Source organism: Octodon degus, unplaced genomic scaffold, assembly GCF_000260255.1.
Source record: "Octodon degus isolate 3935 unplaced genomic scaffold, OctDeg1.0 scaffold00032, whole genome shotgun sequence".
Taxonomy (NCBI): Eukaryota; Metazoa; Chordata; class Mammalia; order Rodentia; family Octodontidae; genus Octodon; species Octodon degus.
Window position 1 is genome coordinate 791,605 of NW_004524608.1, and position 13,040 is coordinate 804,644.

Genomic DNA, 13,040 nt, shown 5'->3' on the forward strand with positions numbered 1-13,040 from the left:
AGGGGACAGGAAACAGGGGACAGGGGACAGGAGAGAGGAGAGAGGGGAGAGGGGAGAGGGGAGAAGGAGAGAAAAGAGATTTGAGTTCCTTTAGCTTCAAACTTAAAAGCTGGTGTCAAAGATGGACCCAAGATAATTACTTATGGGACTGGGATGTAGCTCAGTGGTGGAAGGTTTTCCTGGGCCAGGATTCAAACCCCAATATCACCAGAAAAAGACTTTGGGCTGTGTCAACTTACTGCTTCGTCATCGATGAAGGAGGCATCTGGGGCAATTTCCTGGGAGGGGACCAGAGCTGGGTCCTGTGCAGGATAATAGCCACCACTGTAATAATCCTGCAGCCAAAGAGGAAAAACACACAATGAGGCACCGGGGAGACCTGGTTGGCCCAGAAACCATGAAAAGCTCATGAACCAGGCATGGAGAGATGCCCGTACTACAGCCCCTCAGATGGACCAGTTAAAGGCAAAATCAAGGACTTACCCTCTAAACCACCAACAGTCCCTGCAGCTTTCTGATCTGCACCTTCCAGACTGCTGTGTTTTCTTTAGGGAAGGGTGACAAGGAATAAAGACATTCCCTCCCACTTCAGTCTGCTCCTGATCCCTTAGTTACTTCCCAACAATGCCCTCCACTCCCAACCTCTGCTGTACCCCTGGCCCCACTCCTGCTCCCAAGACCCCAACAGGTTTGCTGCAAGCCAAATGAGAAGAGAAGACACCAGCTCTGCTCTTCCTCCTGTTTCACCCTGTGGACCAGGGAGCCCGGCGATGAGGAGAAGCTACAGCTCCTGATACAAAATAAACTATTAGGGTATTTCAGAATGTATAAAGCTGGGAACAAACTAGGTTTGTGTTACCAGATTTCTGCTCCAGGAATCTCATCGTTCCCCTCAAAAGCAAGCTGCTCAGACAATGCTGCGGACCCAGAAGGGCATGCGGCCAAGGGCAAGGCCCTGCTGCGGCCCAGTCAGGTGCCCTTGGAGCCCAGGAACTGCTCTCTCCGCTGACACTATTTTCCTACTTCTGCCACCTCTGCCCAAAACTCGAAGAAATGTCCTTCTAAGAACATTCTTTTAGTAATGAGCTAAATGGGAAACAGATTTAACATTCATTACACAGGGGCCGGGGAGATGGCTAAATACAATAAGTGTTTCCCTGGCTAGCACAAGGGCCTGAGTTTAATCCCCGGTTCCGGAAAAAAAAAAAAAAAAAAATTACACAAAATATAGAAAAATCCACCGCAACTAAGAATATGGATTTTCTGTAATAATATTCAAAACAGCAATAATCGCACCTCAGATAAACCTCACTGGCTACGATATTGCCACTGTGCAAAGGTGTAATATTCAAAATAAGATATATTGGGGGAGGGGCGATGGCTCAGTAGAGTAAGTGCTTCCCTGGCAAGCACAAGGGCCTGAGTTCAATCCCCGGTTCCACCAAAAAAAAAGATATATTCAGATATCAAAGTCCTTAGCATTTGAAGTGCTTTAATCCACAGTTTTAAACACCTCAATCATGTTTAAAACTGAGCACCATCAGGGAAGATGGCCAGTGCCTATAATACCAAAACTCTTGTACGCTGAAGTAGGATTGAAAACTGAAGCCCCAACAAGCATTTTTGCAAGACTCTCTCTCAAACTAAATGAAACAAAACTTGGCTAGGGCTATAGCTCAGTGTGAAGGCCCTGGCTTCATTCCTCAGTATCACACCAAAAAAATAATAATAATAATTGAGTAAAACATAAACAGAATCCCAACTTTTTAATTCATTTACTGGATAGAAAATAAATGTACTTTAAATCAGCAGGATCTCTCTGCTAAAAAGGTCAAAACACTGTTATCTTCCTTCTTCCTTCTGTCCACCCTGAGGGGAGACACAGTGTCTCTGGTCAGCCTACTAGATCCAACAGGGTTTAGCAGCAATGATTTAGGAAAGAAAATAATTTTCAAAGTCTTTGGCCAAATCAGAGACTCTGAGCCGGGCGTGGTGGTGTAACCTTATAATCCTGGTGCTTGGGTGGCTGAGGCAGGGGGACTACCTAGAGTTTGAGGGAAGCCTGGACTATACAGTGTGTTCAAGGTCATCCTGAACTACACAGCAAGACTCTATCTCAAAACAAACAGGGCCCGCCAGATATCTCAGAGGACTGAAGTGCCTGCTTAGGCAGGCAAAGGGATGTGGGTTCAATTCTGGGTATGCCTTGCCGGCCCCACCCCAAGGCACACTGAGATGGTCACAGAGACTGGGTGTAGTGGCACATGCCTGTAATCTCAGCACTTGGGAGGCTGAAAACAGGAGGATCACCATGAGTCCAATCTGTGTAGTGAGACCCTGTACTAAAATATTAAAATAATAATAATATAAACAAAACAAACCACAAAAAAACAGGGACCCTGGAAGCCCTTTCCTACTCATGCCCAAACTGAAAGACCAACCCCGACCATTCAGAGAAGCACAGTGGCTGAAAGACTCAAATCTGCCAACCATTGTACGGTGGCACTAAGCTTTCTGAAGCTGTCCAGTCATGAGGCTTCTGCTCAGGCACCCCAAAGTCTACCAGATAAGCACCTTCTCCACCCAGGGAAACGCCAACTGCTGGAAACTTCCGTCTGAAACCTACTTTCTGCCCGTCATCCCAGGTGCCACCCTGAGGCCAAGTGGGTATCAAATCTCTTTCCCAAAAACATTTAAATAAAATGTGAACAAAAGTTACAGTAACCACTTACTGAGCATTTACTTCACTCGAGGCAGCACCCAAGCTGAGCCATGAGTCTCCTGGAAACCTGAGAGGCTGACCTCAAATGTCATTGTGCAGCTACCTGCCCAACTCTCAGAACATATCACATCATTGCCAAGCAGGGTCCCTGTGCTGTCTCCTCAAGGGGTCTGACTCAGCCAGCTGCTCCTGGCTCAGGCACAACTCTCCCCCATCTCCTCACTGCCCCTTCGCACTCAAGCTATGCAGACCCCCTTTTCTCCTCAATCCCTCCCTCCTCCCAAGAGACTCTTCTGGGCCTAACTGCTGCCTCCACAGTGGAACAGAGTCCCTTCTACTCTAAGCTTGGAGACTGCTACCTCCCTGGCCCTCTCACCAGCTCCCACAGTAAGAATGTTTCCAGATTGCTATGGTGTGGAAAGTGTCCCCTCCAGACCCAAGCATTAAAGGCTTGCTTACCAGCCTGCAGCATGGCCAGATGATGGGACCTTTAGGTGGGGCTTGATGGAAGTGGGATGTGCCCTTAAAGGGGACAGGGAACCCCAGCTCCTTTCTCTCTTCTCTGCTTCCCAAACATATGCACCAAGCATGAGGTCCTGCTGTGCTACAGGCAGTGGGGCCATAGATCCATGGACCATAACCATGTGCCAAAATAAACTTCTCCTCCTTCTGAGTTGATTCTTAGGTATTTTGTCACAGGGGTGGAAAGCTGACTCATATACAGAATAAAGGTATCAATTATGTATCTCAATCTCTCAGACTATAAGCCAATTTATATCCACAGGTCCAGAATAAAAGTAGTTATATGCTGAGGCCAAGCAAGTATGGGGAAACCAAGGCAAGAACACCACAGAGGACATTCCACTGGCTCAAACTTGCCCTGCCTAACATGCTCACATTCCCGGGTCTGCCCTCAATGCCCTCTACCCACCTGATAATAAGCACCAGCGGCATTGGCATCGCCATATGCTGAGAACTGATTGTAGCTGTAGTCATCCCCAGGCTTAGCCATCCAAGGGGCCCCACTTGAGCCTGCTGCCATCTTAAACTCAAGGGGGGCATTGGCTGCATCGTCCTGGAATGCCAGCTCTGGCTCTGTGCCTGGAGGCAGCTCTTCAGGGACAGTAGGGACAGGATAAAGGTATGGCTCAACTCCAGGTGCCTCGGCCTTCTCAGGGAGGGAGAAAAAGTTCTCAGGGGCTACTTCCTCATCACTGTCGTCCTCCTCCTGCGTGATCTGCTTTGTCACCTGCAGCGCAGCACTCTTGGCAGCAGCCTTGATGGCAGAGGGCGATGGAGTGGTGGTTGTGGTGCCCACAACTGGTGCAAGAGAGGAGGGCTTGGTCTTAGAAGCCAGTCTGAAGGTCTTGGTATCAGAGGGACCATCTGAGGGTTTCCGGGAGAAGGCATGGGGCAGGAGCAACCTGTTAGTCTCTTTCACAGTCAGATTTTTAGGTTGGGGAAGCAAGGCAGATAAACCAGTCCCCTCGCCGGATCCCTGGCGAGCCCAGGTTTGGGGCAGAAGGGAAGAAAGGGAGATTTTATGTTATACACTTGCAACACCAAAAGTAAGAGTTAGTTACGTCTGCTACCCTACAACCTCACCAGTCCTCATTACCTTCTCCCTCCACCGACCCAGGCCATCTATCTGGGTCAGACTCACCCTGCCTCAGGCCCTTCCACAGCTACTCCCTCCACACTGAGGTGCCAATCCCTCTTGTCAGCTCACTCCAACCAGCTCCACTGCCCTCTGCCACACAGTCCTCCCCAACTCTGTGTCTTCAGTGAATCCGTTGCTCTTAATCTCACATCATCCTTTCTCCACAAAAGCCTAACCCTCCCTCCAGTTAACCACACAACTTCTCCTCAGGTCCTGAGGGCCTGTTCTTCCTTTTGATTGTTATTGGAAATAAAGAACAAGACTCTGTCCAAAGACACATTCATGCATGTGGCCCAAAGTCTCCTGCACACAGCCCCAGCCCACTCAAGGAAAGCCCTGTCTGTGTGACAGAGTAGCTGGTTAAAAGGAGTCAAACACTAACATCCATTTTTAAGTGCCCTGGCCAGCCTATCCAGAGTCCTACCACAAATTCTGTTTTCTGTATGCTGAAGGACCAGCACAGCACCAACTAGAAAAATCAGAGTGGAATAGGTCACTGCATCACTGTCCTAGAGTACCAATGTATTCCAACATTCTCAGCCAAGAAATGCCCAAATAAAAGAAAAAGACTTCCAAATGAAATGAGCCGGGGGCCTGCCTCTTAGCTCAGTTCTTTAAGTGGTTGCTTCAACAAAGCAGTCAGGCTCAGGTTGCTGTGGTTCGATCCCTACAACTCAAGCCAGCCAAACACGCCCTGAGGTCATTTGGCGCAAAAAAAAAAAAAAAAGAAATGAGCCAGGGAGACAAAAAACTGTTCATCTGGAGAGGGGCTCCTCCCTGCCCTTGTCTGAGTGTAGAGTTCAATCAATCCAGCCTGCCAGCCTATAGCACCTCAGAACCAAGGAACCAGATTGAGGTTCTGGAGAAGGCACTTTTTAGGTTACTTCAGAAGTGTATGGCTGCAGGGGCTGGGGAAATACTTCAGCGGTATACTTATACCTGGCAAGCACAAGGGCCTGAGTTTAAAAAAAAAAAAAAAAAAAAGCAAGAAGTATATGACTTTGCAGTGTCTTCTGGCCATGGATACATCCCATCACATACATCCCTGGGGCCAGGGAGATGTTCAGTGGAATAAGCGCTTCCCTGACAAGTGCAAGGGCCTGAGTTCAATCCTGGTTCCACCCAAAAAAAAAGAAATAAAAATAAAAATAAATACACCCCTACTGTGTCTTCACAGAGCTCCTCTGACTTATTGACCTATTCACTTCCTTGGCCAGTCAAATAGCTCAGCAGATTAAAGCACCTGCAAGCAGGTGTGGGGGCCGGGGATTCGATCCCTGGATCTGTCATGCTGGTCCTGCCCCCAGGGCGCACTGAAACCTGATTGAGACTGGGCGTTGTGGCATATGCCTGTAATCCCAGCTCTTGGGAGGCTGTAAACAGGCAGATCTCTATGAGTCTGATATAGTAGTGAGACCCTGAACACCTGTAGACCCTTCCCTATAAATAAATAAATAAATAAACAAACAAACAAACAAACACACTATTCATCCTTTCCTATCATTTGGAAAACTGCCTGTGACTCGTGGGGTGCCTTCTGAGCCATCTACCTCCTCCAGGCAGTCACCCCCGATAGCAGAAAAATAACTAGCTTTGCTTAGACTCAGCATACCAGCTTCTTCTATGCCTCCTCCTCAGCATCCCCTAGAAATATGGACATACCTCTTCAGCTGTCTAACTTCCACGCAACTTCCAAAACCTCCTGAGCAGGTTACAGTGATGCATGTCTGTAATCCCAGCACTCTGGGAGGCTAAGGCAGAGAAATGCACTTCATGTCCAACATGGATAGCTTAAGACTTGCTATGTAGTTCAGGCTCACTTATGGTCCTGATTGGCCTTAACATTGTGGTGATCCTCTTGCCTCAGACACCCAAGAGTCAGGAATACAGGTGTGCACAACCACACCTGACAGCACCATGTATGCGTCCTGCAATGACTACCTTACAAAGGCAGGCTGACTTTCCCCAGGACATCAGACTGGAGAGAGTGTCCTGGATGTTGAGAGAACAGGGAGAACCTTTGGGGGTCAGAGTACAGGCACTAGGATGAGCAGAAACAAGCAGACTGCAGGCAGACTGTCTTTGCTAAGGACTTCGGGTCTTGGTGAAAGAGAAACAGCAAGTACAGCAACTGCATGGGCTCAGACTCTGCAGTCAGACTGCCTGATATAACCGTAATCCCAGCTCTGCCTCCACAATCTGACCTTGGCCAACTTCCTAGTTTCCTCATACACAAAACAGAAATAATAATAACACTCTTGACTTTAGCACTATTATGAAGACAAAATTAGTTAGATACTAGTAACACACTCAGAGCAGTGCCTGGAACAAAATAAGTGCTATTAAGTGTTTATTCCAGGTTAAAAATAAGACTGGGAAAAGATAAATAATTATAAAATGCAGATGTTCCCTAACATCATTCTAACCAATCCATTTACCCCACCCTCCCTGAATAATCCTTTTACCTGAAATGTAATGAACTGAATTGAGTTATTATGCCTCTCCAGCCCTCTCCTCCAGGGGAGGTTAACTCCATCGTGCTAAGAAAGCAATGAGGAGAGCTCAGGATGCACTGGGCCTGAAGCTATAAAGCACACTAAAGCCATACCCAAAGATCTTCAAACCCTTGGTCCTGCACTGCACCTGCCCTGAAAGCTGCTGAGCATTTTAGGAAACAATGTGGAAGACAGGACATGACTTAAGTCATGAAGCTTACCTGAAGGACAATTTTCTTCTTTATGGGTTCATCTTCCTCAGAATCTGACTAAGAGAAAAAGAAACGGAATAAGGCCTCACTGTTTAGGAGCCACATTAAATGAGACATATAAAGAGGTTGGCCAACACACACTGCCTCGTCTGTGTCCCCTCTGGATAGAGCTCAGCGGCCCCGCACCCAGCCCACAGTGGAGCTTCAGCGATCAGGCCACACTTCCACCTCCCTTCAGTCACCTACCCCCTGCTCCCCAGCCTCTGTGGCATCAATTTCTATTGTTAGACTCACACTATTTCCTCCCACTTGGTCCTCAGCAGACAGAAAAGACTGTGCCCATTCTTCTTCCTATAAATCTGTCCAATAGAAGATGAATGGGATTTGGCCCACAATCTTACCCAATCTCAGCTTCACTTTTAAAACCACTTATATAACCTACATAACCACAGGGCTGGGGAACTCCAGAGGGATTAAGTGGTGTGTTAACTACTCTTCTCTGAGGCATGAAAGGTCAAAGCCATCAGCAAAAAGATCTATCATCTGCGAGCCAACTGCTCATGTCCAGGCTGAAGGCAGGTTCACACTGAAGGACTTGGGCAAGGCCGGGGTTCATCGGTGCTATCCTGACTCACCAGGACTGTTCCTAAGACAAGCGTCACACTGAGGAGGAGCTCAACTTCCCTAGTTCAGCTTCAACTCTGTAGCACCTTCAAGCTGAAGGACGATACAAGGCATTTAAATAGCGAGCTTTCACTTTTTAAAAAAACATAATTTCCCAAATCAAAAAACTCAGTGCTTTCCATCTGTTCCTAGAGCCTTGGTCAGCATCAAGTAAATCAAGGCGATTAGGCAAGAAGCTAAGGTCCCATTCTTCTAGAGCTTGTGAGGACCCATGAATAGGAAATATATACAGCGAGGAATTCTCTGAACATTTCACAACAGAAAGGAAATTTCAGGATAGTGCCAGAAAGCAGACAGATGAGTAATTCACACACTAAGATTTCTAGCTGGATGGATGTACCTTGAGACCACACTTATAAGTGAAGTAAGTCAGACACACATTTAAATATTATATTGTTTCTCTGCTGTTTTTACACGAAAAGTGAAAGTAAGGACCAAAATATATAATAGATATTGGAAAATGTTAAAATGAGAAGGGGAAAGCTAAGCATGGTCATGCAGGCCTACAATGCCAGCACTTAGGAGGCTGAGGCAGGAGAATTGCTGCAAGTTTGAGGCAAGCCTAGGCTACACAGTGAGTTTAAAGCTAGCCTGGGGGATATAGCTTAGTGGCAAAAGCACCTGTCTAACAAGCGCAAGGTCTCAAGTTCAATTCCTGGTACCAATAAAAACCAAAAAGCTAGCCTGAACCTGTCTCGGGAAAAAAAAAAAAAAAAAAAAAAAAAAAAGGAAGAAAGAAAGAGGAAAGAAGGGACAGGGAGGGGAAAGGAAAGAAGGAACAAGAAAATAGAGACTATAAGAAAAAGAGTGGAAGACTAGGCATGGTGGCATGCACCAGTAATCCCAGCATTTGGAAAGCTAACAGGAGGATAACTACAAGTCCAATCTACGTAGTGAGGCCCTGCAGACCCTGTACTAAATACGTAAGGAAAAAAAAAGAATGGAAACAAAACTTGTAAATAACAAGGAGAAGAGGAGCTGAAGGGAGGGGAGGAGAATGGGAAAAAAAGAAGCAAGGTATGTCATGTACAGGTACAAATTCCCTCTGATGTATGTTATATCTAAAATGTTCCAATAGGGCTGAGGACATAGCTCAGTGGCACAGCAAGAGATGATTCCTGGTAACAAATAAATAACAACAAAAATAAATTTTTTGGGGGCCAGGGAGATGGCTCAGTAGAATAAGCACTTGCCTGACAAGTGCAAGAGCCTCAGTTTAACCCCCAGTTCCGCCAAAAAATAAAATAAATTTTTTTTTTTTTTTTTTTGACAGAGTCTCAGCTTTTAACCTTGGCAGGGCCTCCCTTGCACACATGCGCCCTTGGTTTCAGATCTTGTTGAAAGCTGCACTGTCCATACTCTGCACATACTCTCCTCAAACTTGGTGACCTCCTCTTCCAGCAAGTCATTGCCCACCTTGTCGTCCTCCACCACACTGGATCTGCAGCCTGCAGATGCTGTAACCCATGAGGACCAGCTTGGAACCACCCCAGAGCAGCCCATCCCGCTAGAGAGAGCACACACAGGCCTCCAGCTTGGCCATGCCAGGCTCGTCATCCCAAAGTTTGACATCCAGGAGGATGGAGGACTTGGCCACCAGTGAGGGCTTTTTGGATTTTTTTTTCTGCATATTGCCTTAGCCTCTCCTCCCACAGCTGGGCTGTCACTTTGTCCTCCTCCTCATCGCTGCCACATAGGTCAATGTCATTGTCGTTGTCCTCTGCTGGTGTGGCCACCTTCTTGGCTGGGGATTCCACTTGGCACATGGGAGCCACGTGCTGGGGCTGTGGGGCTATGGCTCAATGGATGAGTGAGCTTTTCTCAAGGGTGTTCAGCCAGGCCTCTAGTCTAGAGATGGCCTGCTGCAGATCCTGCACCACACTTCTCAGGTTCTGGTTCTCCACTTCCAGGCTGGCAATCCAGACAACAAGCTCACTGTGGTCTCCACCAGACCCACTGGAGACCCCAGGGCCAGAGCTTCCAGCCAAGGATTTCTGGATGTTCTCTCTGGCTCTAGCAATGTCACAGAGGATCTCGCTGGCACCACTGAGGCACCAGCCACAGGTCCACTCATGTGCTCGTAGAATTTCCTGTCTGCACCACCATACTTGAACTTGTCAAACCAGATTTTCTCATGCACTAGGAAACTGGTGGCCATTTTTACACCAGCCAAGGACACAGCAATCCAGAAGAACCTACAGTGCGGGACTGCATAAAATAATTTTTTTTAAAAGATGTGCAATATAGGGCTGGGGAGATGGCTTAGTAGAATAAGCACTTCCCTAGCAAGCATAAGGGCCTGAGTTTAATCCTTGGTTCCGCAAAAAAAATATGTAACATACCCTCCAATTCTGGGGATGGAGAGCTTTGGAGCACCAGAGAGGAAACTGACTTACCTTCTATCACAAGCCAGACTGAAATCAGCAGGCTTAGCCTAAGCACACAGGACTGAATTTAGATTCAAACATCTTTGATGAAACGTACAAGAGCAGAACAAACAAAACAGAGTTGGAGGGAGGGGAGAGAAATTTAAAAAAAAACTAAACCAGACATGTAATTCCAGCACAAAACACTTGTAATCTCAGCACTTGGGAGGCATTCCCATAAATTAGACAGCCTGGACTACATAGAGTTCAGGGCCAGCCTAAGACACAAAGCAAGACTCGATCTCAAAAATAAACAAACAAATATATAAATAAAAATAAAATAAGGGCTGGCCAAATAGCTCAGCAGATTAAAGCACCTGCAAGCAGGCCCAGGGGTCGGGGTTCAATCCCTGGGCCTGCTGTGCCGGCCCCACCCCTGGGGCACACTGAGACAGCAACTGAGATTGGGTATGGTGCGCCTATAATCTCAGCACTTCGGAGGCTATAAATAGGAGAATCACTGAATCTGACCTAGTAGTGAGACCTTGAATACCCTGTAGACCCTTCCCTAAAGTACAGTAAAAAATAATCAAAAAAACAAAATAAATACACTGCACTTAAGCTATAGAAAGGGTCACGTATCGCTCAATAAATTATTGCTATGTAAAAAAAAAAAGGTTTGTTACAATACATACATGTGGGGGCTGGTGAGATGGCTCAATGGTCTAAAGCACCTACTTAGAACAAGCTTAGCAAAGCACAGGGACCGCAGTTCAATCCCCCAGCACCACATGCCAGCCAGCCCCGCCCCCTGGTGGGCTGAGCTGGCCACACACACACACACACACATAAATAAATAAAATTAAAAAAAAAAATACATACATGTGCCAACTCCCCAAGATGAATGAAATCACGTATTACAAACATATAATGGAGGGCCAGCCAGATAGCTCAGGGGACTAAAGCACCTGCTTTGGCAGAACGCAGCAGCCAGGGTTGGATCCCCGGGCCTGCAGTGCCAGCCCTGCCCCCAGGGTGCGCTGAGAATGCAACTGAGACTGGGTGTGGTGGTGTGCACCTGTAATCCCAGCTCTTGGGATGCTGAACAAAGTCCTGTCTACATAGTGAGCCCCTGTATACCCTATAGACCCTGTCCTAAATTTATTTAAAAATATATATATGTATATCTATATATATAATGGTAAAAATAAAAATTAAGCCGGTCTTCTTCAGCAGGCTTTGGCTGCAGGAGGTACCACTGCCTCTCACTTTGAGGCCAACCTCTCCAGTGTGGGCCCGCTGCACTGGGCACAGTGAAGTCGAGAGGAGATGGTGGGTCGGAACTGCGCCATCGCCGCCGGCGTGGGCAGGGCCCTCTGCATTGGGTAGTGCTTTTCCTTCAACCGCAAGCAAGAGGCGCAGTGATCCCAACTTGAAGACCAGGCTTCGAGAACAAAGAAAGAACGGAAGCTTGCCAAGGAGAGAGCTGGACTTTCTAAGTTACCTGACCTTAAAGATGCCGGAGCTGTTCAGAAATTTTTCCTTGAAGAAATACAGCTTGTTGAAGAGTTACTGGCTCAAGGTGACTATGAGAAGGGTGTGGGCCATCTGACAAATGCAGTTGCTGTATGTGGACGGCCCCAGCAGCCGCTGCAGGTGTTGCGGCAAACTCTTCCACCACCAGTGTTCCAGGGGCTTCTCACCAAGCTCTCAACAATTAGACAACTGTAAGTGCTCAGATAACAAAATCTCAAGAAGATAATAAAATCTCAAGAAGATTTTAAAAATTCTAAGCTCAAGGCCAGGGAGATAGCTCAGTAGAATAAGCATTTGCCTGGCGAGCACAGGGTCCTGAGTTCAATCCCTGGTACCGCAAAAAAATAAATAAATAAATAAAAATCTAAGTTCAGAAGTTGAACAACCAGGGGAATAAGGGCAAATATGCTTGTTAGTGGACTGTCTTACAGTGAAAACTACCAAAGTTAATGTACTTTGTGTAGATCCATTTGTCTATTATTTATTTTTTATTTATTATTTATTTTTCCCAGTGAAAAGTGTAGTTTATTTATTTTTTAAATTAATTAATTTATTTTTTTGGCTGGCTCAGGATGCCTTCAGGGCAGGTCTGGTAAGGCTTGAGGGTAGAACCACAGCATCCTGATTGCTTTGTTTAAGCAGTCACTTAAACAACTGAGTTAATGGGCAGGCCCCCCCTGAAAAGTGTATTTAATAGAGAGCTTTTCATTTTATAAAAACACTGAATTACCAAAAAATTAAAAATTAAAAAAAATTTTTTTACTGGATGTGGTCAGATATGTCAGTAATCCCATCACTTGGGAGGCTGAGGCAAGAAGATCACCACAAGTTTTCTGTCAGTCTGGACTACACAGTGAACTAAAGTCCAACCAAAGTACTTAGTGAGACTTAGTCTCAAAAAGAAATAAGAGAAAAGGAAAGGAAAGGAAAGGAAAGGAAAGGAAAGGAAAGGAAAGGAAAGGAAAGGAAAGGAAAGGAAAGGAAAGGAAGTGAGTCTTTTTCTTAGCAAGGGGTAGCGGTACATGGTCAAAATCCCAGCACCTAAGGCTTCAGATGGAGGGTTCCAAGTTCAAGCCCAGTGTGAGCAAGTAAGCAAGACCCTGTCTCAAAATCAAAAAAAAAAAAAGGGCTGGGAACATAACATGGTGGCACAGGTCTCTAATCTCAGCACTCTGGGAGGTTAAGGCAAAGGACAAGAAGTCTGAGCCCCATCTGAACAAGTTGGTGATGCAGTAAAAACCCTGTCTCAAAAGATAAAAAGGGGGGTGGATGAGATGGCTCAGTGGTCTAAAGCACCTACTTAGAACAAGCTTAGCAAAGCACAGGGACCACAGTTCAATCCCCAGCACCACATGCCAGCCAGCC

General features: G+C 46.5%; 1 protein-coding gene and 2 pseudogenes across 1 annotated transcript in view; all 3 read right to left on the reverse strand.

Moving 5' to 3' along the window:
* Positions 1-13,040, reverse strand: part of Prcc (papillary renal cell carcinoma (translocation-associated)) — a 33,168-nt gene that overhangs the window by 9,012 nt on the left and 11,116 nt on the right. The window contains exons 2-4 of the mRNA XM_004629724.1: positions 7,099-7,146; positions 3,654-4,220; positions 240-335 (exon numbers count right to left, since the gene is read on the reverse strand). Of these exons, the coding sequence (XP_004629781.1) occupies positions 240-335; positions 3,654-4,220; positions 7,099-7,146 (711 nt within the window). The remainder of the gene's footprint in view (positions 1-239; positions 336-3,653; positions 4,221-7,098; positions 7,147-13,040) is intronic.
* On the reverse strand, positions 1,216-1,341 carry LOC111816444 (annotated as a pseudogene).
* On the reverse strand, positions 9,101-9,931 carry LOC101580715 (annotated as a pseudogene).